General features: G+C 37.2%; 1 protein-coding gene across 2 annotated transcripts; it reads left to right on the plus strand.

The window, feature by feature from the left end:
- MFSD11 (major facilitator superfamily domain containing 11) lies at positions 1–25,899 on the plus strand. Of its 2 annotated transcripts, XR_014024993.1 has the most exons (15): positions 1–167; positions 292–465; positions 1,757–1,812; positions 2,734–2,841; positions 7,742–7,821; positions 8,944–9,040; positions 11,186–11,244; positions 14,615–14,753; positions 15,393–15,433; positions 15,834–15,899; positions 18,045–18,170; positions 19,184–19,358; positions 20,777–20,912; positions 22,740–23,215; positions 23,351–25,899. XR_014024993.1 is itself a non-coding variant. In XM_081316693.1 (14 exons), exons 2-14 carry the CDS (start codon positions 370–372, stop codon positions 22,893–22,895), a joined length of 1,335 nt encoding a protein of 444 aa, XP_081172819.1. In that variant the 5' UTR covers positions 1–167; positions 292–369; the 3' UTR covers positions 22,896–25,899. The 2 variants fall into 2 exon arrangements, 1 of the variants encoding a protein (XP_081172819.1); XM_081316693.1 differs by having other exon boundaries at positions 22,740–25,899.

Genomic DNA, 25,899 nt, shown 5'->3' on the forward strand with positions numbered 1-25,899 from the left:
ATTTCCTGTCTGGCATGAATGGAAATAATCTCCGTAGCTGTTCCTTTTGTCAGATAATTGATGACCATGTCAAAATCTGATTCTATGACATGGTAGATAAGTGAAGATCTGGGTCAGAATGTGCCTTCTTTGCTTCTTTGCATCTGCTGCTGTTCTGCATTTGAAAGGTAGAGAGTCTTGATTTTTTTTTCTCATTTCTGTTGGCTGGTATTTTCTTCATACCTTGTTTTTTTTCAGAAAACAGTTGGTAATTCAGTAATGCAGAGTTATTGTTTTTTGTTCCTTTCTCAGAAACTTAAAAAAAGGAAGAAGCTTGAACGACAGATGTTAACCTACGTTTAGTCTAACAACATTCTGATAAAACACAAGATGAATTCTGAATTAAAAAAACAGTTGAACATCATTGTTTTAGGAATAGCATTCATGTTTATGTTCACTGCTTTCCAAACATGTGGAAATATAGCGGTAAGAGCAAATGCTTTTTTCTCTATGTGCGTTGATTGCGTTGAAACAAAAAAATAGATATTTAAGAATGTAATATTGTTTCTCTCAATGTCTGCAGCCCTTTTTTGCCATTTGCTTTACCTGTTATTATAATGTATGGAATTTCCTGATTGCTTGAAAAGCGTAATTTTAAAAACGGAGTCCTCTTTCCCTTGTGCTGGGAGAAGTGGTAATTCAGACTGCCTGGAATGTCCTTCTTTCTTGGGTTACTTCTAAAACATGTCATGATCAGCTGCCACCAGCCATGTTAAACACCCCGACACACCCATTCTGCCAAGGTCTTCAGTCTAGCTCTAGAAAAACAAAGGTGCCTAGCTTTTAGCCCAGAGATTCAGATCTTATGGGAATCCTGAAACATGGGAATTAATTGTACAGTCTTCCATATAGGGAAACTTTTAATGAGAAAGTATCTTATTAAAACAAGGAACCTATATCTCTAGATATAAAACTTCATTGGGAAAAGGGGAACAACGAGCAAATGTAATTGGAAAGAGAATACCTCCTGCTTAGATGTATTTAGGCAACCCTCTGTTCTTCCTTCTTCTTTTCCTTTTTGTCTTGAGCAATATGGAGGATAAGGCCAGTCTTGGCTTTGCATAGTCAAGCTAAATCTACCGTCTTTGATGTCCTGGGTCTCGCCAATAAATCAGAACATTATCTAGAAGTTGGAGTTATCTTCTTTTTGAGTCTAATGATGGAATGATAAAAGGCGTAGTCTAGTTTTACTATTGTATAAAAAGATTTTAGGTAAGAACATTTTTTGGGGAGGGGAGTATGGAAACAATTTTTGTCAGTCAGGCCTCTAAGCACGGGATCAACTTACATGATGGTTTAAGGGTATTACAGTGCTGTACCAAAAACTAAGGATTTATTACTTGCCACATCATGATTGTTGCTACAGATGCTCCCCATTTTATCTTCTGTAGGCAGATGCAGATTTGGGCACGCTGCTTTATCAAGCAATATGATGTTTTGTCCTTAACAGAAGGAGAGTCAATATTAAAACTATAGTTAGATTTTGACTTTTTTTTACTTCCTAATGTAACATTCTGTAATGCAAATTTAATTGTAAAAAATTGATTTACTTAGGATATTATTTTCAAATACTTTGTCTAAGTAATCGTAAGTAGGCATATTTAATATTTGTATTTATAGTGACTTGCGGGTCTGTTTTGTATTTTAAAACTTAAATACATTTTTAAAAACAATCTGGATAACAGTAATCATTTTAATGTATTTTAATGTATTACAGCAAACTATTATTACAAATTTAAACAATACTGATTTTCATGGAAGTGGCTACACAAGGTACTTTACTCTTGTCTTTTTATTATTCATTTATTAAATAGATTTATTTGCCAGCCTAACTCAGTACCTGTAACTCTGGGCAGCTTACTGCATTAAAAATCCAAAACATAAAACCCCCATACCTCTCTCACTCATGGCAGCAGCAATACTTTATCATTTATTGAAAATCTTAACTTGTTGCTTTTGAGCTACATTTTATGACTAGGTTCAGGCATAATGGAACAGCATGAATACTTCCTATGAGAATGAGGCATGATAGGCGTATCAATTCTTCCTCATTTTCCTCTTTTGTGTGCCAGTTTTCAGAAATTTTGGCTTTCAGTTGTAAATTAAATATCCCAGTGAAGTTGAAACTATGGTTTGAATAAGACAAGCTAATGAACAATATACTGCTTTTGGCTTGTTTTCATTAAACCTAGTTTAAAAGAACTTCCATTTGGAGACCTGGGGGAATTACAGTTAATTTTACTATAGATGAAGACAGTTACTATCATTTGTGACCTCACCCTATTATTACATGCTGTACTTAACCATTTTTTCCTTTATTGTTTTTATTAAACCTAAAAATCGGTAGAATTCTAATTTGTCTCTGAAATCTCATCTTCAGAAGAAGATAATATAAAATAAACATTCTATACAAATAATTCCCACAAATAAAATTTGTGTATGGGAGGGTGGAGGGTAGGGAGAGATGTAAAAGAAGGTACGGTAGCTTACATCTCCATGTAAAATAATTTTAGATACAGCACCTATGTGAATTAGTGTAGCAATGTGGTAGTACCATGGTGCTTGAAAAATTGTTGTGGTTGACAGATTTACCTTGTGCAACTTTACACAATTTTTTCAAAAAACAAAACTGCTTCTTATTGTTCTCTGTTTTCAAGGACATGATTTACTAATCATTGTTACTCCTTTGTACAGTATGGCTGTTATTTATGGAGTGTTTTCAGCATCAAATATAATTTCACCTTCAGTGGTTGCAGTCATAGGACCACAACTTTCCATGTTCATTAGTGGTATATTCTATAGGTAAGTAAAATTGCTTCAATTCCTAGTATATAATTTATGCTGATTTCCTTTTACTTAGCTGTAACTAGAAGACCTGCTCTTGTTTTGTATATAATTGACTGATGGGAAATGTATGCTATGATATGATATGATATGATATGATAACTTTATTGTCACTTTGAATGTACACCAATCGGCATACATCAAAATGAAATTTCGTTGCATACAGCTCTCAAAGGGTTACCACCTCCGATATATACTCCTTGTTCGGGGCCCGCTCAAATTTCACATTGTCCATTTTAGTCTCTAGGGAGTGAACGATGGCACACAGGACAGATGGAAATGGGGCTCCATGTGGATTAGCCCTCAAATTTGCTTGTATTCTGACAACCTTGCCTTCTTTCCTTTTTCTGATCCTGACTCTTCCACCTTTTCCTTTAAGAGGCCTTGCTTCTTTTCACCCCTGGAGCACGCTGCTGCCGCCGCCACCAACTCCTCCAAAAGCCTCTCTCTCTTCCTCTGGGCCTGCCAACAGCCTCATCCATTTCCTTCGCTCCATAAGCTCCAGGTCCTCTCCTCCTCTGCCTCTCTGGAAGCAGCCCTGATTTGCAGTAGAATCCATCACTGGGCCAGCAGTCAGATCTTGATGCTGGTAGAACAAATTCAAACAGCGCCAATGACTTAACGGTCTCACCAACAGTTCCAAAACAACTAGAAACTCACCAGGCCAGCAAAGATTGTCGGTCGTATGTCGTATGTTACCTTAGTTCCACTATGATGCTCAAACACATTAAAATCTTCCTGATCATGTGGCCTATAGCCCTTACTATCCCTCCCAAAACTATTCACCTTCAAGAGCCAATGCAGCTGCAGCCATTCCAGGCACCGCCATCTTAGAACTATGACTACTACTGTTCTAGTGGCTGGTGTTAGAATACAATAGAATCATAGGGATGGAAGGGACCTTGGAGCAGTTCTAGTCCAACTCCCTTCCCATGCCAGGAGATCTTATATCAGGCATGTCAAACTGCCAGCCCACGGGCCAGATGCGTCACACTGAAACCGCGTCCACCCCATTACCGGCAATGGGGAAAAAGTCACGAAATGTCACGCAACATCACGTGACATCGTGAGTTTGACATGCCTGCCTTATATCATCCCAGACCAATGTTTTCCCAATCTTTTCTTGAAAACTTCTAGCGATGGAGTACTCACAGCAGTTCCATTGATTAATTGTTCTCACTCTGAGAAAATTTTCTTAGTTGCAGGCTGGATCTCTCTTTAACAAGCTTCCACTCATTACTTAGGAGCTTTGGAAAATAAGTCAAATTCCTCCTCTCTGTGGCAGCCCCTCATGTACCGGAAGAGAGCTTATCATGCACTTGTGACCTCCTGGTTAGACTTCTGCAATGCCCTCTACTTGGGGCTGCCCTTGAGGACCACTCGGAGGCTTCAACTGGTGCAGAATTCAGCCGCGCGAGTTGTGATGGGAGCTTCCTGATACTCCCATGTAACACCTCTTCTCCGCGAGCTGCATTGGCTTCCGGTTGCCCTTCGGGTGAGATTCAAGGTGCTGGTAATGACCTATAAAGCCCTAAATGGTTTGGGTCCGGACTATCTAAGGGAACACCTGCTGCCGGCATCGTCTTCCCATCATCCTGTGCACCCCCACAGGGAGGGCTTTCTCAGGGTACCACTGGTTAATGAATGCCGGCGGGTTATTCCCAGGGGAAGGGCGTTCTCTGTGGGTGCGCCTGCCCTATGGAACCAACTACCCACGGAACTTAGGACTGCCCCCGACCTTCGCTCATTTCGCCGGGACCTGGCTCTTTGAGCTGTTTGGTCCAGACTGTGGGGTTGTTAATTTAATTGGGTTTTAGATTTACTTTTGGGGCTTGAATTTAATTTAATTGTTTTAATTGATTTTGATTTTGATTTTTGTATTTCATGGTTCTAACTGCCCTGTAAACCGCCCTGAGTCCTACGGGAATAGGGCGGTATACAAATTCAATAAAATAAAATAAACAAATAAATAAATTATATCAGCCCTAATTCTTCTCTTTGTTAGGCTAGACCAGGGGTGTCAAATTGGATGCGTCATGGTGAAACCGTGCCCACCCCATTGCCGGCAATGGAAAAAAAGTCACGATACATCATGTGACGTTGCAACTTTGACACCCCTGGGCTAGACATACCTAGTTCCATTAACTGTTCCTTGTACGATTTATCCTTGTGGATCCCTTATTATTTTGATTGCTCTTCTCGGCATTGTTTCTAGGGCCTCAGCATATTTTTTTTTGTATCTTGGTGATTAGAATTGGGCATAGTATGCAAAGCATGGCCTCACTAGTGCATTATATAGTGGTACTATCCCTTCTCCTGATTTTGATGTTATCCCTTTGATGATACAGTCTAGGTCTGCACTGGCTTTTTTTGGCAGCTGCAGCACACTGCTGGCTCATACAGGTAGTCCTCGACTTACAACAGTTCATTTAGTGATTGTTCGAAGTTACAGTGGCACTGAAAAAAGTGACTTATGACCATTTTTCACACTTATGACTGTTGCAGCATTCCCCCATGGTCATGTGATCAAAATTCAAATACTTGGCAGCTGACTCATATTTATGACGGTTGCAGTGTCCTGGGGTCATGCGATCCCCTTTTGCGACCTGACAAGTAAACTCAATGGGGAAGCTAGATTCATTTAATAACCGTGTTCCTAATTTAACAACTGCAGTAATTCACTTAACAAACTAGCAAGAAAAGTCGTAAAATGTGGCAAAATTCACTTAAAAATGTTTCACTTAGTAACAGAAATTTTGGGCTCAGTTGTAGTTGTAAGTTGAGGACTACCTGTACTTAAGTGATTGTTCACTAGGATACCTAGATTCCTCTCACAGTTACTACTGTTGAGCCAGGTACTGCATACTCTACACCTGCATTTGATTAGAATTACTTAAATCTGAAGTGAAGTGATAGGAAGAAGGAGAATTAAAAATATTTTTGTCTTTGGTAGGAAGAAACCCAGATTCAGGTCATTATTCAGCCATTAAGCTAGACGCTAACTTATACCCAGTTTAAATTAACTTCCCAAGGCCTTTGGGTATACAGATCTACCCTGAGCTTCTTCTTAAGGAAATATGCCTTTCAATGTAATGAATATTTTTATTTCAGATATGCTGTCCTCCCAGGGTTTTTTGGTTTTCGCAATTTAACTAAGATAAATAAATGTTTTTAGCCTAACCTACCAAAACATAACTGTAAAAGACAGACTAGGAGTACAAATTAAAAGATGCAGGAAAATGGTAACAGAACATCTGTCCACTCTAGACGAGTTCAAATCACTGGGACCTGATAGATTACATCCCACAGTTCTGAAGGAGCTGGCAGATGTGTTCTTGGAATCATTGAACCATGTCTTTAAAAGATCCTGGAGAACCGGGGAACTACCAGAGGATTGGAAAAGAGCTGATGTGGTTCCCATCTTCAAAAAAGGAGGAAAAATGCAGATGCAGGAAACTGCAGACCAATCAACCTGACATCAATATTTGGGAAGATCCTGGAAAAGATAATCAAGCAACAGATCTACGAATACCTAGAAGCAAGCAAAATTATAACCATATGCCAACATGTGTTGATCAAAAACAGATCATGCCAAACAAATCTTACTTCATTCTTTGACAAAGTGACTAAATTAGTGGATCAGTGAAATCCTGTGGACATAGTATACTTGGATTTCAGTAAGCTAGAAAAATGTGGGATAAACAGCATCAGCACTAGATGTATGCTGCCAATTCACACTCAACATGTAGTCCCCAATGGAACTACATCTACAAGGAGGAAGGAAGCAATGGGGTACCCCAAGGTTCTGTTTTAGGCCCAGTACTTTTCAATATCTTCATAAATGATTTAGATGAGGGAATAGGAAGGGAACACATCAAATTTGCAGATGACAGTAAGCTGGAAGAATAAACAGCACCTCAGTTGATAGATTCAAGATCCAGATGGATCTTGACAGACTTGACACTGGCCCCTATCCAACAAAATGAAATTCAATGTAGAGAAAAGTAAGATCTTACACTTAGGTAGGAAAAAGCAAATGTACAGGTACAGTTTAGGTGAAACCTGGCTCAATAGCATTAAGTGTGAGAGGCATCTTGGATTCCTAGTGGACAATCACTTAAATATGAACCAGCAATGTGTGGCAACAGCCAAAAATGCCAAAGCTATCCTAGGGTGCATTAACAGGATAGAATCAAGATCATGTGAAGTACTAGTACTGCTTTATAAAGCCTTAGTAGGACCACACTTAGAATACTGCATCCAGTTGATTAGAGCAACAAGGTTGATTAGGGGCCTGGAGGCTAAAACATAAAAAGAACAGTTGCAGGAATTGGGTATGGCTAGTCTAGTGAAAAGAAGGACTAGAAGTGACATAATAGCAGTGTTCCAATATTTGAGGGGCTGCCACAAAGAAGAAGAGGGTCAGTCTATTTTCCAAAGCACCAGAAGATAAGATAAGAAACAACGGATGGAAACTAATCAAGGAGAGAAGCAATCTAGAACTAGGAAATAACTTCCTAACAGTGAGAACAATTAACCAATGGAATGGCTTCAGCCTTCAGAAATTATGGGTGCTCCATTACTGGAGGCTTTTAAGAAGAGACTGGACAGCCACCTGTCTGAAATGATATGGGGTCTCCCGCTTGAGCACGGGGTTGGACTAGACCTCCAAGGTCTCTTCCAACTCTATTAATCTGTTAAATATCTGGTAAGTGGATAAAGATTGGATTTAGAATTAATTGGGAGAACTAAGAACATCTGAAAATTATCAAGTACAGATTACTCCCAAGTAGTGATAGAAATTATTTTACAAAGAACTATGAGCATGGCATCATGAATATTAAAATTTTCTTTTCAGCTTATATATTGCCATTTTTATCCAGCCTATTACTTGGAGTTTCTACACAGCCTCAGTTTTCCTTGGAATAGCAGCTGCTGGTAAGCTCTTTCTCTCAACCTAAGAGATGCTCTCCATTTTATGAAGGAATTTATCTTGCCTTTTCTCTTTTTCATTTGGAATTAGGCTTTTGGTGAAATCAGTGAGATTTGGGTGAGGGACTGAGTGTCTAGGTTGATTCTGAGTAATATGGACCTTTTTCCAGTTTGCTTTCCCACACTTTCTCATTTTCCATTGAGGGGAATGCAAGCAATGTGTCCCATTCCCCAGTATTAACAAGGTAGTAAAACTGTTCTTAACCATTAGAAACATTACATAAAAGGTTAAGGTAAAGGAGCCCCTGTGGATTTTACTCCACTAATTGTTACCAACTATAGTGCTCATCTCCATTTCAAGGTTATTGAGCCAGCACTGTCTGAAGACATTTCTGTGGTCATGTGGCCGGCAAGATGTCACGGAGCGCTGTTATCTTTCCACTGAAGGGGTACCTATTTATATACTCACATTTGAATGCTTTCACACTGCCAGGCTGGCAGGTACTGTGGCAAGAACGTTGCAGGGTGCTCAGGTCTGGAATCTGGGCTGCCAGCTTTCCAGCCAACAAGTCTTAATTGCTGAGTCACAGTGCTACCCCAGAAACATTACATAGAGAATGTAAACATACATGGATATTCCTTGTGAAGAAAAGTTCAATGCAACTTGGAATTACTTTTTTCCCCTCTTAAGGCACATCTTAGCGTATTAGCTAAGAAGTTGGTTCCATGTATTTCAGATTTACTAAACACCTCTTTAAATTGTCTTTGTTCCCAAGATTACAATAATGACATTCCAGCTAAAGTGGCATTCACTTTGAACAATGCTGTCCGTAGTTTATAAAATACATAGGTTTGTTGTTTAAAATGTGTAATAAGTATTAAGGAGATTCCTGTTCCTTAAAAGTTTGTCAATTATTGGAATTTCAATTATTGAAACAGTGGCTAGAATTCCATAATACAATTTTTAATACTTAATATATTTTTGTTATATCCATATAATCTGTTTTATTTGAATATTTAAATAATATCAACTGTAAGCATTTGTGAGATGCATCCAAAAATACAAATATGTTATTGAAACATTTTCAGAAGATTTCTTGTTTACAATAATTCTTACTACATTTTCAGTACTGTGGACTGCTCAAGGAAATTGTCTAACAATAAATTCAAATGAAAACACAATTGGCAGAAACAGTGGAATTTTCTGGGCACTATTGCAATTCAGGTAAATAATTAAACTATTGCTTTTGGTTAGATCCTGTGCTGTGAAATGAAATAAAACTGCAATGGAGTCTTCTCCTTTTTGCATCTCCCAATGGATCCCTAATTTATTCTGGAGAATTGGGAATTCACTAACTAAACCATTTTTGAGTTAATTGGGAGCTAAGGGAAAAAGAAATACTTGATTTTGCCAATACCAGAAATTGGACAAATGATGCTAATATAAAAAACCCTTTTTGGGAAACAAATGTGTGATTAGGCTGTTGTTCTCTAGATATTTAAAGCAAAACTGTGGAAGCACAACTCTCAACTGAACTGTCAGTTTTGGTGCTTACACAAAAAAATGTGCTTTTTGGAATCACATTTCCCTTCAAGTTCTGCTTTCCATGTCAATTATCATTTAAAGAGTCCTAAATGGGAACAAGAGTTTGTTCTAAATCTGTACTGAGTCACTGTCTCATCTGTATCATAGGAAAATATCTGAGGGCATTCAGAATTTTCCATGATTTTATTGTAAAGCAAGTTAGGGAGTATGAATAGCATGTGCAATTTAGAATGTATTTTGTGTCTGGATTGCTTAGAATCTTAGATTGTTTTGACCTAGTTCAGAGAAATTGAAATTCAGCTTCTACTTTAGCCAGTGGACATTGGTCAAGCATGGGACTAGTCCCTTATTCTCTATCTCTTTTACATGATTCTAATGAGGATGTTCTTGGGTTGGAGTTGGGAAACATGTATGATACCTGGTGCTCCCTGAAAAGAAGCTTATAATTGATTCTTTGCTTTCTTATTAAGCAAAATAGGCAAGACAATAAGCATATTTACATAAATAAATAAATATAATTAGAGGAGCTTCTAATAAAGATGAAAACATAAAAAGATAGGACAAAATAATTCAAAAGCAACACGTCAGTTAAAATAAACTAAAAAGCAGAGGTCTGTGTTCAACACAGCACCATCTTGACAGAAAGGCAGTATCCAGCAGTACCACTGTTATAGAAGCAGCAGACATCACCACCCAGCAATTAACCAGATAAAAATGATCAAACAATCATAGATTATGTCCTGTCCAAAATAAAATATTATTTATCAGTTTATATAGAAAGAAACAAAAGGTATTATTATCAGTGACCACTGACTGCCATTGTGGCCTTGGGGAGACTGTACAGGCAACACACGAGCGTAGTGCCTAGAGTTCTGATTTTAAAATTCTATGAATTCTCAGAATAGGATTCTAAAGACACTGTAGTTAAACAATGTTTAAGGTGAGATCAACTGGTGACTTCAGTTTGTGTAGTTTTCTGAGGAATAATACCAATGTATTTCCTAATACTTCTTTAAAGATATTTTTTCATTTTCCCAGTCTAGCTTGCAACCCTCTGATAGTTTTCTGCCCAATACTTAAAAGATCTAAGCCTTTTCAAGGTTAGCCAAAGTCAGCTAGGTTCTGCCTCCCTGGTTCATGGATAAATTGGTAGTTTAACTGATCCCAGAAACAAATGGGTTTCTTAAAGCAACGAGATCTGTAGAGGGGAAAAAATGCCACAATGTGAAAGGGGCAGTAGAATAACCAGGTTGCAGATGGAAAGTCGTGTTCATTTCTACTTTTAATTTTCAAATCAAATGCAGAATTTCCTCTTCAGTTATTTTAAACTTTGCAGTTATGTCTTGCTTCCATATATTGGAATTGTTGTTGTTTCCATCATTGGAATCCTAGGCTGCTTCTTATTGAGCCAAGATATTTGTCTACTTCAACATTTATGCTGTGAATTTTCCATGATTGCCATATGGAGCCTTCTTTGTCTGGTATGATCTATCTGTGTTGCACTTCAGTTTTCATCGTTGCTAGCTGTCATAACCAATAGTCCTATTGACAGAGATTATGGGAATTAAAATCCAAGCCGTCAGTGGATATTAGTTTGAAGAAGGTTGATGTAATGAAAGAAAAACATGCATATCTTGGGAAGATGAGGTCTTATTGGCTAGATATGTTGGAATCTACTTGCAATGTCAATATAATTTCACATCATACAGAGAAATCCTTGAGATTATTTGAGGTTTATTAAGATTTCAAACTTGTTTTGAGCTACAATTCATCTTTCTTATATGACAAATAATGCATTAACCATTAGTTATCTTCTGTTTACAGCTTGTTTTTTGGAAATATGTACATATATTTTGCCTGGCAAGGGAAAACTTACATATCAGGTTGGTATTGTTCATAAAATCTTTTGAAGCTGTGTATTCAGCCTACTGCCTCAGTCTTTGAGTTTTTACAATATTTCACTGAATAGCATACAAATCCCATTTTAAAATATGCTGTGTTCCTTGATCCTTAATCACCTACACCCAGAGAAGCAGAATAATTCACTGCCTCAGCAGTTAGATACCAGAAGGCAAAGTTTGTGTAGAAGTATTTTTTTTTGCCTGATGTGGACAAGCAAATGCTTTCCCTCTCTTCTATTTCCATTTCCATTTCACCTCGATCTAGCCAAGACAGCTGGATGACTTTGGGCAAGTCACTCTTTCTCATCCCAACCCATCTCACAGGGCTGTTGTTTCGGGGAAAACAGGACGAGGAAGCAGTGTTGAATGTATTTGCCACCTTGAATTATTTGTAAAAATAATGAAGGCGGGATACAAATAAGTAAAATAAAAAATTAAGCTACAGCAGTGACGTTCACATTTTGGCTGGGGTTGGAGAGAGAAATAATTGTCTCATGCTATGTTATCACCTGTGTATTGCACAATGATTTAAGATATTTAACATATGTACAGGTTGCTAAGCATTTATTTGATCACGTTTTTGCCATTTTCCATTTAAAAAACTATTCTGTATTGACCCTGGTTAATGCGTGAAACCTTGAAGTCTAATGCCAATTCTTATAATTCCTAGTAAAACATTAATTTAAAAAGGCATCCTATTGTTTCTTATTTTTCCTCATTCCCTAGTCTTCATTTTCTGCCTTGTGGTGGTTCTTTGTGTTTGAAGGACCAAACACAATTCAGTGAAGCAAAACTGTACACAGTGCTTTATTGCAACACATGCCTTCTCATGAACAGGTGATTGCTCTGGATCAACTCCACCCTTCTAGGACTTGCAAGATAATGTTGCTATGTAAATACATCTTTAATGCTCAGTTATTTATACTCAGTCTTTTAATACTCAGTTCATACAGAAGTCTCAGAATCTTTTAAATAGCATACAACTTTTGCCTCTTCCCAAAAGTTCCCACGTTACTTAGGTTGGGGTGCTGTTTTAGTGCAGATGCTTCTTTCCTAGTTGCTATTGAAATCCAGACAAAGCTCTGGGTTCCAGGCATGACTCCCACCAGGATCGCTTATCACCTTTTCTCCTGTCCCACTCTTCCCACTCTGTCTTAATATCTGCTTTCGTAAGCTCAAAAGACTGGGTGGGATGAGGCTGCCTCTAGATGTCAGCATGTTCTTGAAAACACCAGGGTGTGGTTCAATTAACCAGGCATTTTGAACATAGACGAATGCCTGTGAGTACTGTTCTGAGGAAGTGGATGGATGCTTGAGGAAAGTAGTAGTAGTAGTAGACTTTATTGTCATTTCAACAATATACAGTACAGTACACAGTGAAACGAAACAAAGTTTCCCCAGGACCAAGCCCTACATGGCTTAGGCCCGGGATATTTGCAGGACTGTCTGCTACCGGGGACGACTTCCCATCGCCCAGTGCGCTCACACAGAGAGGGCCTCCTCAGGGTGCCGTCGGCCAGACAATGTTGGCTGGCGACCCCCAGGGGGAGGGCCTTCTCTGTGGGAGCACCAGCCCTTTGGAACCAACTCCCCCTTGAGCTTCGGATGGCCCCGGACCTCCGGTCCTTTCGCCGCGACCTCAAAACTTTTTTCTTCCATCAGGCTGACCTGGATTGATGATGGGTTTTTAAATATGTTTTAATTTTTAACTGTGTAGTTAATTTATTTTGGGGCTGTTATTTAATTCTTTTTTAATTTTTGTATTGTTGTGTTTTATTGTTGTTAGCCGCCCTGAGTCCTTCGGGAGATAGGGCGGCATATAAGTCCCAAAAATAAATAAAAATAAATAAGGTGCTACATCAGACGACACGAATCAAAAGAAGAACAGAACACAAACTACACATAACTCTAAACTAAAAACTTAAAAAAACTACAAATACAAGTATTTATAGTTCTAGTTTCTTCGTGTTGAGAATTCTAATGGCTTGTAGGAAGAAACTGTTACACAATCTGGATGTCCGAGCCCGAATGCTCCTGTACCTCTTTCCAGATGGCAAAAGAGTGAAAAGTGTGTATGAGGAGTGTGTGTAATCAGCCACAATGTTTCTAGCTTTACGGATGCAATGTGTGATGTAAATATCCATGACAGAGGGAAGAGCAACCCCAATGATCTTCTCTGCCATCCTCACTATTCGCTGTAGGGTTTTGCGATACGAAACGGTGCAGTTTCCAAACCAGGCAGTAATGCAACTACTCTGGGTGCTCTCAATAGTCCCTCTGTAGAATGTGTGTGTGTGTTTGTGTGGGCTTATCTGCATGACTGCAGCTACTTTTGAAAAGAGCAGAGAGCAACCCCAACTTCATTCCCTCAGATTATTATCGCAGTGACACATACTATTATATTGTAATAAAAATGTGTATCTATTTGGAGGTGCCATTCAATTCATCTAGGGCTTAATCCTAGAGCCACAGTACCTTGGCTGATCTTAGAAGCTAAACAGGCACATCTGATCAATGCTTGCATGTGGAAATAGCTGAGAATTCCAAGACTGTTGTCTAGACTGGGAAGTGAGAAAAACCTTGGAGGACGGTAGCCATAAACGTCTGTAATGTTGCCAAGCAAACCGAATCTAATTCTGCCTACACACACACACACACACAATAAAGCTTTACATTCTGAATAACTGTAAAACCTGCATTCCTTACTGACCAATGAGCTATAGGAAGCCAAAAGACAAGTAGAATCTATGCCAGTGAAGAAGAACAGACAATCAGAGAAGAAAGATACAGTCACACTTCTTTGAAGTCTGAACTTTTAAACTGATACCTCTATCTCTGTCTCTGTCTCTTATTTGTATATATCTCTATATACACACACCCATACCCTCTATGTGTATGTTAGCATTTATTTTTGCAGTTGAGAGAACTAGACAAATCATTTGTGAAAGCACTGCATTTGGTAAGATATTTTCTTCCCTATGTTATTGCAAACAGGAATTTAAATACAATTATTATGCCTATTTAAAACTATCTACCAGCATATTTATGCGGAGAGCTCTTCCTCTGAATATATTAGATAGGTTTGAATGCTTTTCTGCTTGATTTCCTAATAATTGTCTTAAGTGGCCAATTGCATGGCCATATTAAAGCAACATGTTAATATGCATAGCTATCTTCAAAGACAGAATCTTGGTTTGATTCGTGAAAATTCACTGAAATTAGTATGAATGTAAATTTTGTTCTGTACTTTGTATTTTGTTTCATCTGAGAAATATCCTGAACATTTTGGCAACTTTGAATGAGTGCACTGTTCGTTGCACAAGGTACAACGCACTATTTTTCGTTTTCACAGAAAGCGATCGTAGGACTGTCTTCATCTCTCTGACAGTGATCAGTCTAGTGGGCACCGTTTTGTTTTTTCTCATTAGAACTCCAGAAGAAACGAATTCAGAAGAAGAGGAAACCACTGCTGAAAATACTGTACCTAGCATGTAGGTGCTAAGGGCTGATTTTTTGTTATATCAGTATATTCTTAGTCAACTATTTCTGCTCCTTTTTGAATAAGAAAAGATGCCTGCATTTAATGCAGAGAGGAATTGTAACTAGAAAACAGTCCATTTGCCCCAGTTATTCAGGGTAGGAAGGATGCTTAGATTTAAACTGTACAGCTTTACAAGATAATGTACATGTAACTATATATATAATTTATGTAGGAAAATTAATTTGCATTTATATATTTTTAAGCTGCATGATCCTGGGCAGGCCTAATTTAATGTGGAGGGCAGGGTGTCAAACTGTCAGCCCGTGGGCCGGATGCATCATAGCGAAACCGCGCCCACCCCATTGCTGTCAATGGCAAAATAGTCGCGATACGTCGCAACACGTCACGTGAGGTTGCGAGTCTGACACCCTTGGTGTAGGGGGAATTCATGAAAAAAGTGATGGCAAAAGTTTAATGCACATACAATTTAGGTTAGTGGTTTATTTCTGAATATTTCCTATTTTGATATTTTAAAATTTGTAATGACAAGTGGTGCTGAGTAAAGGAAAACATTGATATTGACATATGATAATTATTTTCTTAATGTTTTACTAATTTTTTCACTTTAAATAAATACTTGTTTTATCAGGTCTGGCCAAAGCAAAATATCAAGGGCCATGGATGCAATAAGTAAGTAAAAGTACCCAGGGCATTTTGGCATGCTCAGCAAGAGTCAAATACAAAATTCCTTGTTACAATTCCTTGTAGCTTCTTTCTAATATTTCCCTCCTCAGGGAAGTAGAGGCATAATATTAGTAGCAACATTGCTATGAATCTTGTAACACTGCCTATTTTAGGTGCAGCTATAGACTAATTTCTTATCCTGCTTTGGCTCACAAAGTTGGTATAGTCCACTGATTTGTTAAGCTCCATGTTCAAAACTGTGTGGGTACTAATAGAGAAGAGCTCATTTTTGAGGGAGAAAGGGCTATTGGAATTCCGTTCAGTTTCCCAGTTTTGAATTACAAATCAGTGAAGATTCCCATCAGATCAAGTTTAATTAAATATTTTCATTTTGCCTTCTTCGTAGAAAGATCGTTCAAGTTGTGTGCTACAAAACAGATTTTGCTACTTAGTGTCACAACAGCCTATACAGGTAATGGAACAAGAGTGCAAACACCAATCTTGCAAGTTTATAATGTATAGATATTTCTTATGTCTCTATATTTTTTCTAAATGTTTTCAATCCTGCCCATTGTCTTTGGTTTCTTCATGAAAATCAATTAGTGATATTCCTTTCTGACATCATTGCCTTTGTAATGTCATTGTCATTCCATGGGCTTGTGAGGAAACTATAGCTAGTCCTTGACTTACGACTAGTCGCTTAGTGACTGTTTGAAATTATGGCAGATTTTCAAAAAATTACTTTCAGCCTGGCCCTGAAGTTATGGTCACTGCAGCTCCCCCATAGTTATTTACCCCTACAATCAACCTCGGGGTTGCAGCAGCGTCCCGCCTATTTCTTCTACCGGATTCCTCCAGGTCCTGGGTTGTTTCCCACCCCATTAGGCCTCACATCCTCCTCCTCACTTACCGTGGGAAGTTCTCTGTAGCTCAGGTTAGGGAAGGAAGGAAGGCTGTATTGCGGGGTCACGTGATACAATCCTGGAAGTGGCCACCATTTTCCAAGTAGCTGCATTGAATTGCTGCCACTTGGAAAATGGTAGTCAATTCTGGGATTGCACCATGTGGCCCAGCAACAGAGCAGCTTGCTTTGCTTCTCTAATCTGAGCTCTGGAGACCTTAAAAAGGTAAGTGGGTGACTCGGAGTGAGGAGGATGTTGTGGGGTCTGGAGCGGTGGGAAGCCGGGCCAAGGTCTGCAGTAATCTCAAAGGGCAGGAAGTAGAGTTTGGGGTGCCTTGGGTGAGGGGAAGGGAGCCCAGGGCAGGGCCTGCGCTAAGTCTTCCAGGGCTTCCCTCAGGATCCCTAAGGCATCTCCTGCTCTGGTTTATGACTTCGTTGGGGGGAAGCAGGGCCGGAGGATTGTAAGTGAGGCAGTTACATGGATGTATTTCTTAATAACCAGCATGACTTTCAACTGTAATGGGCAGATTCCATTATGGTCATGAGTCAAGGAGTACCCACTTGTATAGAGAATGTTCCTAAGAATTCTCTGCAGTTAAAAACTATTTTTAAAATGAAGTGCTATTGTTAAAAGTCCTTTTTTTGGGACAAAATCCAAAAAAAAACAAAGTAATTTTATGATTCCTTTGCATTAAAACACACTAAGTCAACTTGACAATCCCAACACCAATGCTTCCTTACTATCTACTGCTTCTTTCTGTAAAATACCACACTGGTTGATTTTGTCTGCACTGTGGCATAAACTAATAAAACATCTTTTATACTGTAAATTGCATTTTTATCATAAATATTCCTCAAATATCACTTTCTTTCTTTGTTCCCTTTGTACAATTTTATTTTAAACTGAATTATAATACTTTTTATCTAGGATGTTTTTACATTGCTGAAATAAATCTTTGAAATTAAAGCAGTCTCTTAATTTTAGAAAGGCATAATCTAGCTCCTTGGTAATCCAGGATATTTTATACTTACAAAGATATTGAATTAAGAATAATGTTATAATTGGTCACATTAAGTAGCAGCATCTACTTAATGGTTGATTCCAAAAATGTCAAGCTGGATTGAATCTGATTTGAACTTGGATAAGAGTCTCCAGGAAATGACAGAGCTGCCTTTGACTGGGAAATTGAAAAAAGAAACATCCTGTATTATTGCCAAGTAAACTTCATGGACATGTTCAAGTAGTCAACATGTAAAGTTCAACTTGTGGAAGTCTTTAATTCATTTTGGAATTCAGCTGTTGAATTTGGGGAATATTATTGGTAAAAATGCAAATAATTCTAGTCCTCATGATCTGTCAGGTTACTATACAGTTAACAAACAGCAGGGATAGTCATTTTCTTTATTCAAAGAGGCCTATCCTATTCTGAAGATTGTAATTTGGGGACCATAAGATTTTGATCCACCTATACAAAGACAGTTAATGATCTATCAGGTGGCATAAAGACATTACGTACATTGAATGCACTTGAATCTACTAATATGTTACCTATCTGCAAATTACAAATTACAGTCTTGTGAGAGCTCATTGGGATATTGGAATTTTGCTAAATAATTATAATTGAAATATTTATTGAAAGTTCCTTTGAAAGGGTTTTACTTAAGGATAAATACTTTCATATAATAATGCCTGAAATAATGTTTTGGTTTTTCAAGGGCTGGAATTAACATTCTTCTCAGGAGTATATGGAACTTGTATAGGTGCTATAAAGAAATTTGGCGCTGAAGAAAAAAGTCTTATCGGACTCTCTGGAATTTTCATTGGCATTGGAGAGATATTAGGTGAGTTCAAACTGAGCCTAAAATAATGAAAAAATATTTTCTGATATTTAAATAAATAAATGTGATCAATAAATATGTTTGTATAATATGCAGGTGGATAAAGTAATTCAACAAAGAACTAAGATAATAGGTAGTTCAAAATTAATTGTTAAACTTTCAGTGTAGAGGAATGACCAAATAGGCAGGTTCTCAGTTGTCCTCACAACCTTACTATTTCAAAACAAATGAACAAAGACTAAACAAGACTCCTCAGACCATTTTTACATGATGGTTTTTTTGAGGTTTTTTTTTTGCTTTAAATTCATGAACAAAGTTGTCTTACATCCTTATTCTTTGCGTTCTTTTTTTGTATCTCTACAGAATATGTGAATTCAGTATATTGTTTGTATAAAAATTAGATATATTGTTTTGGTAGAATGACATGACTCAAGTTATTCCAGTGTAACGCTATTATTAATATAGCATTGCTCCAGTTTGCTATGACACCAGGCCACTTGTTTACCAATATTTCAATTTGTTGTGACAGCAGTCTATTTATAACGCAACACTGTCAGGGCAAAGCACTGTTTTATCAACAGAGAGCAAATCCCACTCCCATTTAGCAATCATGGTTTTACCTAGTTGGGTAATGAAATGACTGCAAGAAAACTACAAAGCTCAGAGAGCTTTAGAGATCTTGCTTGACACATACTAGTATGCACTTACTGAGTCTCCTTAAAGAGACAGTGCCACCAGCAGATTACCATAGCTGAAAGCACCTTCCTTGTGGATGATGGTTGGTAACAAACCGGCAACTACTGGAATTTTGTAATACTGCACTGCTAAGATAGGTTCCAACTGTTCCAATTAAGATACTTCCTTAGTCGCAGGAATCCTAAGAAACTAGTCTTCAAGAAAACAATTTCCTTTTAACATTTTCAGTAAAAAAATTTTTTCCTCAATTTATCCTGTGAGTGTCTGTATTAAAAAAAGCAATTTTCTGTATGATAATAATTATATGTTCACTGTTACAGGTGGAGGAATCTTTGGCCTCCTAAGTAAGAACAACAGATTTGGCAGGAACCCAGTGGTGATGTTGGGCATCGTGGTCCATTTCATAGCTTTCTATTTGATTTTTTGTAATATACCAAATGATGCACCTATTGCCTCTATGGAAGGAACAGACAGCATTGCATTCATGGAACCAAGGTATGTATTTTTGCTTCTGCTGTTCAGATTATTCTTAAAAGATGAATACTGTATACAGTATATTTTTCTGCAGAAGTAGTAAATGAAAATGTAGCTAGTTCACAGAATCTGGAATTATTGCCCATTTGTGGAAGTTTTTTCTTCTTCTTGGTCACAGTCATGTTTGCTATAATGAATTACCAGCATTTGAAGATCTTTTTGTATGTTTTTATTGTCCGGATGAAAAATCTAACTTTCAGGTTGAAATTCCTGTACCCTCTATTTTTCTGCATTTGTGTTTCCCTATTATGGAATAGAACTAGACATTTTATAGACTTTCATAACTGGAAATTCTTCAATCATATAAGCTCTGTTTGAAGATAGACGGTGTGTTTGTGTGAAGCTTTTCTCAGTTGAAACTATAGCTAAATGATCCCTTCAGGTACTTTAAGCTAATTTCTCCAGGCCATTCTGAAATGAATTATGAATCTTGATTAATATGCAGTGTATGGTTTAATGGTCACAAACCGTAATTTAATCAAATGATAACAGAAACAAAGTATGGTGTCTATATCACGTGCACAGATCCTGAAGTGGCACAGGATAATTCAAGGTAGATTTGCTCTTTTCTGCTGCAAAATGGATGGATCTGAACCCATTTGGTTCAAGTACTGGAAATCTATAAAGTTACACTGATCAAAAAAGGCACCATAGGAAAACAACATCAATCTTTTCCTGTTTGACATAAAATGCCATGACAGTGTTATGAAGAAGAGGCATGTTAATTTTGATGATTATCAGGCCTTACCTGAAATCAATGACTCTAACAGAGAACACTATTAATAGTCCCAATCTCAACATATTGAAGGTTGGAAGAATTATAAGAATGGAATTCCATTGTTGTCCACTATTTTGTAAATGTATGTCAAAGGTTATGTACAAACAAATGATATACAATTCCTGAGAGAAGGTGGTATTAGAGAAAAGTTGCCCTATAGCATTTATTCTGATATCTGTGCTAAATAAACTGTAATGTGTGGTTTTAATGGCTTTTTTATATACAGTATTTTAATTATTTTTAAACTGCAGTTTTTAAAATAGTTTTGGTGTTTTAATATTTGTTTATCAGCCACCCAGAATCACACATTTAATACAGGTGGCTATATAAATTAATTCAATGATTGAGTAAAACATTTTCTCCAATTTTGCAGCATAAAAATGTTTTGGGAATACATCACACAGTGAAAGGCTGGATTGGGAAAGGCTGTTTTAAAAAATATCATGTTCATATAAAATATATGTTTACTAATCATCTGTGATTGGCCACTTTTCTATTGTATTTCTCAATCCTGAAAAAAAATCAGAAATGATAGAATTGAACATTATACTGTTTTCCAGTTATAATTTTGAGTTTATTGTTTACTGCTTCTTTATTTTAGCAAAGAAGTGGCCATTTTTTGCAGTTTCTTACTGGGCTTTGGAGACAGCTGTTTCAACACTCAACTCCTTAGTATTTTGGGATTCTTGTATTCTGAAGACAGTGCACCTGCCTTTGCAATATTTAAATTCATTCAGGTAATATCTATTTCCAAGTGGCAGAACCAGATGGTGATGATGTTCAGTGCCTCTTTGTCAGTTTTTGACTCCTAGCAATTGTCTCGACTACAGATAGCCCTTGACTTACAATGAATTGTTTAACAAATATTCAAAGTTACAACAGCACCGAAAAAAGTGACTTATAAACAGTCTCCACACAACCATCATAGCACCACCACCCCTCATGGTCACTGGCACTTAGCAACTGGCATGTATTATTATATAAAATTGGGCATGACTCCCTTATCAACCTCCTTGCTTAGCAACGGAAATTCTAGTCCCAATTGTGGTTGTAAGTTGAGGACAATGGTAATCCCTTGGCGAGATTTTTTGGAAGTGATTTTCTTTCTTCCTATAGCTGAGAAAGAATAACTGGTCCAAGGTCACCCAACAGGCTTTGTACCTAAAGTGGGACTAGAACTAACGGCTTCCCAGTTTCTAGCCTGATACTATTAAACCCAGAAGAGGAGGGACCTAATAAGTCTTCCATTTCCTTTGGGTAAAATGTCTGAGCAGGTCATAGCACTTAGCTGACCTTGTCTCACTTGATTATTAAGCACAATTAGGCATGATAATATTTGGCAAGGAACTACCAGAAATCAGTATAGACTGGGCTAACCCCCCACCCACGATTACCACATTCTGGAAGTAGTACCATACTATATTGCTGTACAGTTGCCAAAGAATTTTATGGATCTATCTATTTAGTCACCAGAAATTGAGCATGGCTTAAAGGAAACTTCCCTCCGCCCTGTGCGTTCCCACAGAGAGGGCCTCCTCAGGGTGCCACCGGTCAGAGAATGTAGATTGGTGGCCCCCAGGGGGAGATCCTTCTTTGTGGGCGCCCCGGAGCTATGAAATCAGCTACCGGTTGAGCTCCGGACGGCGCCCGATCTTCGCTCCTTTCGCCACGAGCTAAAAACATACTTTTTTGAACAAGCTGGCCTGGCCTGATGGGGGACTGGGGGGGGTTTGTTATTGTTATTTTATTGGGGTTTTAAGATGTATTTTTAGTATATGGGCATGTATTTAATCATTTTTTAACTTTTGTAATCCTATATTTTTATTCTTGCCCTGTTCACCGCCCTGAGTCCTTCGGGAGAAGGGCGGTATAGAAATATTATTAAATTAAATTAAATTAAATTAAACTTTGCCCTTTGTGCTAGGAAAAAGGGACAGTAGAATTAATTTCTGAGAAAAGTGTCTGTGATATTATCAAGTATAAACTATAAAGGAACAGTTGGGTTATGGTAGTAAAGAGTACATCCACAATAGTATATTTTTGTTTATTGTTAGATATATAGCCTGACTTTTCTCCATCAAAATTATCCTGGAGTTCAAGGTGGCATGTTTATATAGAAAATATGTTTTAGTATTTTTACAACACTGTCTTATTCAGAAGTAATTTCTACTGATCTCACACACTCCAAATTAGATATAATCCATTAATCCATTAAATGATATTTTAATGAAATGCAAAATTGATGGATATCAGTAGTTCAATTTAAAAAGCAAAATGGATAAAATTGAAATGATAGAGTCAAAATACTAGGCCGTTCAATCTACAATTTGAAATACTGTGCTGGATTTTGTGTACACAAACATCACTCTTCCCAAAAGTAATATGTATGTTGGACATGTCCAGTTTGGAATAAGTGTATTTGCTTCTATAAAGAAATATGATTAGGAAAGTTTATGTTCCACTAATTAAAAGTGGAGGTGAGATGGCATTAAAAATCAATGTCTATAACTCGGTTTGTCATTAAGATTGCATTTACAATGTGGTTTTTTTCCTCTCCTTTTCAGTCTGTCTGTGCAGCTGTGGCTTTCTTCTACAGCAACTATTTGTTTCTTCAGTGGCAACTTCTAATAATGGCAGTTGTTGGATTTTTTGGGACAATTACGTTTTTCACAGTGGAATGGGAAGCAGCCGCCAGAAGTATAGGTTATCGCAACATTTGATAAGTGCAGTGTGATCATCCTGAGGCAGTAGTCACCTTTCCAAACCAGAAGTTGATTGGAAAGATTATGGAATACAGATATATTTAAAACCACAGTTCTAAATGGTTTTATTCCCTTATCAATCAGTAGTGATGGAGATCACAGACTACAGTGTGGAAAAAACCCCAAAAAACCCTGTAGAGGGGACAGAGACGCCCTCTATTTTAATCAGGTCTACTGGAGTTTAAGAATAGACATTATGGAAATTCTACTATTGCTGTTCTTTTAATACACACATGGTTACTCAAACCCTAATCAAATTCACTGAGACTTGAAATAAGGTATAGGATTGCAACCTTGCCATATGTATTTTTTCTGTAAAATTCATTGTTGTGCATTTCTAGTAGGAACATATGGAAAATGGAAAGTGAATTCCTAACTGAAATAAACACATTGTATTTTACATGTTCTGACAGACAGTTCTGAATAGATTGGAATTGGTGGAATTGAAACCTGGAACACTCTGATTATTCTGGGTTTGCGCTGAGACAATTCTGGAAGGGTCTTACAATCTCAAGCATTTTGCCCAGGTATATTATTCTCTTTCTTTGCATAGGCTGTAAATTAGCCTGGTTGCTGATTTTCTCAGGGTATTCCTTTTCCTACTTACCCTTAGATGCCCCTGATTTCTTTTTCAAGTGTGATATATCTATTCATAGGATCTCCCCTTGCTTACCTCTCCTAAATTGATGTCACCAATATATCTAACTGGTCTGCTCACCCAACCATCCACCCATATTCTTAGTTACTTCCTTTCCCTACCTCCCTGCCAGACACATTTGCTGATGTCATTAGCTTTTTCCTGTTACCTGTCTCTGAAACATTTCTACCGGAACATGCGTGTTCCAGGTCTGAATGTGGGCCACCCAAAACAGAACACTCCATAAATGGAATGTATTGTATCTACTTACTTTGTATTGATTTGCTGAACATCATCAGAGGAGCCAAAGTATAGCACTAAAGTGCAAAATAAGGATGCTTTGCCTTTTGGTTGCTGGTGTACGCTTAATGTTGATGTCTGTAAAATAGGTGGAACCGTATCATATGTAGAGTTCAGGGGAATATTTTTGTTATATGCGTATTTTAGAGCTTTTTAATATATTTCTGAACTGAGAATAATGAAAACTGCCATCAGTTTTTAGAAGTCTTGAGAAGAAAAGACTAAGAATCACTAAAGGGGGTCACTTGAAGGCTGTTTATTGCCCATCCAGAACAGGGACAAGTATGATTCTTAAACATTTCATTAGATTATCAGTTTATAGCTTCAATTCATTATACACTACATTTTAGTGCCATATTTTCACTAGGGAGACAAGCAGTCAAATGTTATGAATGTATATCTATTCTACAATATCTACAAATATTTTTGTCAGGTGCTAAACTGTGTAGCACACCTGAAATGTTTGATTGATTAATCAAGATGATTTTTCTTTCAATTCACATGTATATGTATATTCAAATTGCAATCAATATTCACCTGGGACTGGGAGCAAACTTTAGTGAATTCAGAGGAGCTTCTTAGTTAATTTCATGTAGGACTGACTGTAATCAGTTAAAACATTTAGATGTTCTTTGATTAAGTAGTAGACATAAATTCAATTCAGCTTTTTGTATGGAATGCACTTTGCCTCCAAAGAGTTATCTAATCTCTGGGCTACTTTCACAAATAAAGAATAGACAATGATACAATCGAATCCTCTCTGCCCCTCTCCCCATTGCTTTAATTGAGGAATATCACAATCTTATATAATTATGGAACTCATAAGTCAGGGTTTGGCATTCTCAATGCAGAACATGTCTGAAGTCAGCTATAAAGGAACATAATTGTGATCAGTTCTAGAAAAATGTGGACACATAACTGCATCTCAGTTTTGAAAATAGCATGCTTCAAAACCTCATTATTTCTAATTTGTATATAAAATAATAATATAGTATATACACAAAATAATTTGTGTATAAAATAATATTTTTGCTTACCATTCTGTTGAAACAGTACTATTTGGAGAAACAGTACTACATAAAAACAGTAAATGGTTTCTGTGTTCAGTATATACTTTCTTATTTGTACATCTCAGATCATGGCAGCATTGATACTGAATGTCATTTATTTGGTAGTCTAACAACTAATCACTTTTAAGAGACATATCTGTCAATACTAAGCGCTCGGGGAAAGTTGACCATTTAGCAAGGAAATTTTTATTAACAGATTTCAAAGTGGTAGCTTATATACAGCAAAAAGAATTACAGAATTGATTTTACTTCATAAAACCAGGAACATTAAAATCTTTCCAATTCTGCTCCACGTGAAGATAACAGATGATAGGTTTAATTTATTTATTCCTTAGATCCAAACACATAATTGCCAAAAAACTAAAGTAATTTTAAGCCAAACTATTTCCTTGTAAGCATCTCTTTAAGTTTGTAATCCAGTGTCATGTTTGTGGATGAGAGAGCTAAGGATTGTCAGCATAAGTTATTCTGATTAAAAAACAAAAACAGTTTACCTGTAGATTGGCCTAGAAGTGGTTATTTGTGTCCTTGAAATACAGTTTTGATTCTGAACATTGGCAGAAAGCAAAACTACCAAAGACTCTAATGATGCTCAGCCTTTGTAAAGGTAGAGAATTAGTGCCAATATTAATTGCATCTATTCAGGTGATAGAGATGCTCATTAAGAGAGGCTGGGATACTTAAAAACCCCCACTGACAGAAAAGGGATTAGTTTGAGCAATTAGATACTGGCATATTTGTTTAGCTGTTCCAAATGGTTATGTCCAGCCAAATGATTTCATAAACTAGCCATTTTGATTTTGTTAATATAGTTGTGTTATCTCTAGATGTTTGTCATTTTTTAAATTATGAAACTATTCTGAGTTACATGTGGACTGAAATAACTTTAAAAATTAATACTGCTTATTTCTTTTTATGATTACAGAAATAAAACTGAATGAGATCAATAAATAAT

The sequence above is a fragment of the Vipera berus genome, assembly GCF_964194415.1.
Source record: "Vipera berus genome assembly, chromosome: 2".
Lineage (NCBI taxonomy): Eukaryota > Metazoa > Chordata > Lepidosauria > Squamata > Viperidae > Vipera > Vipera berus.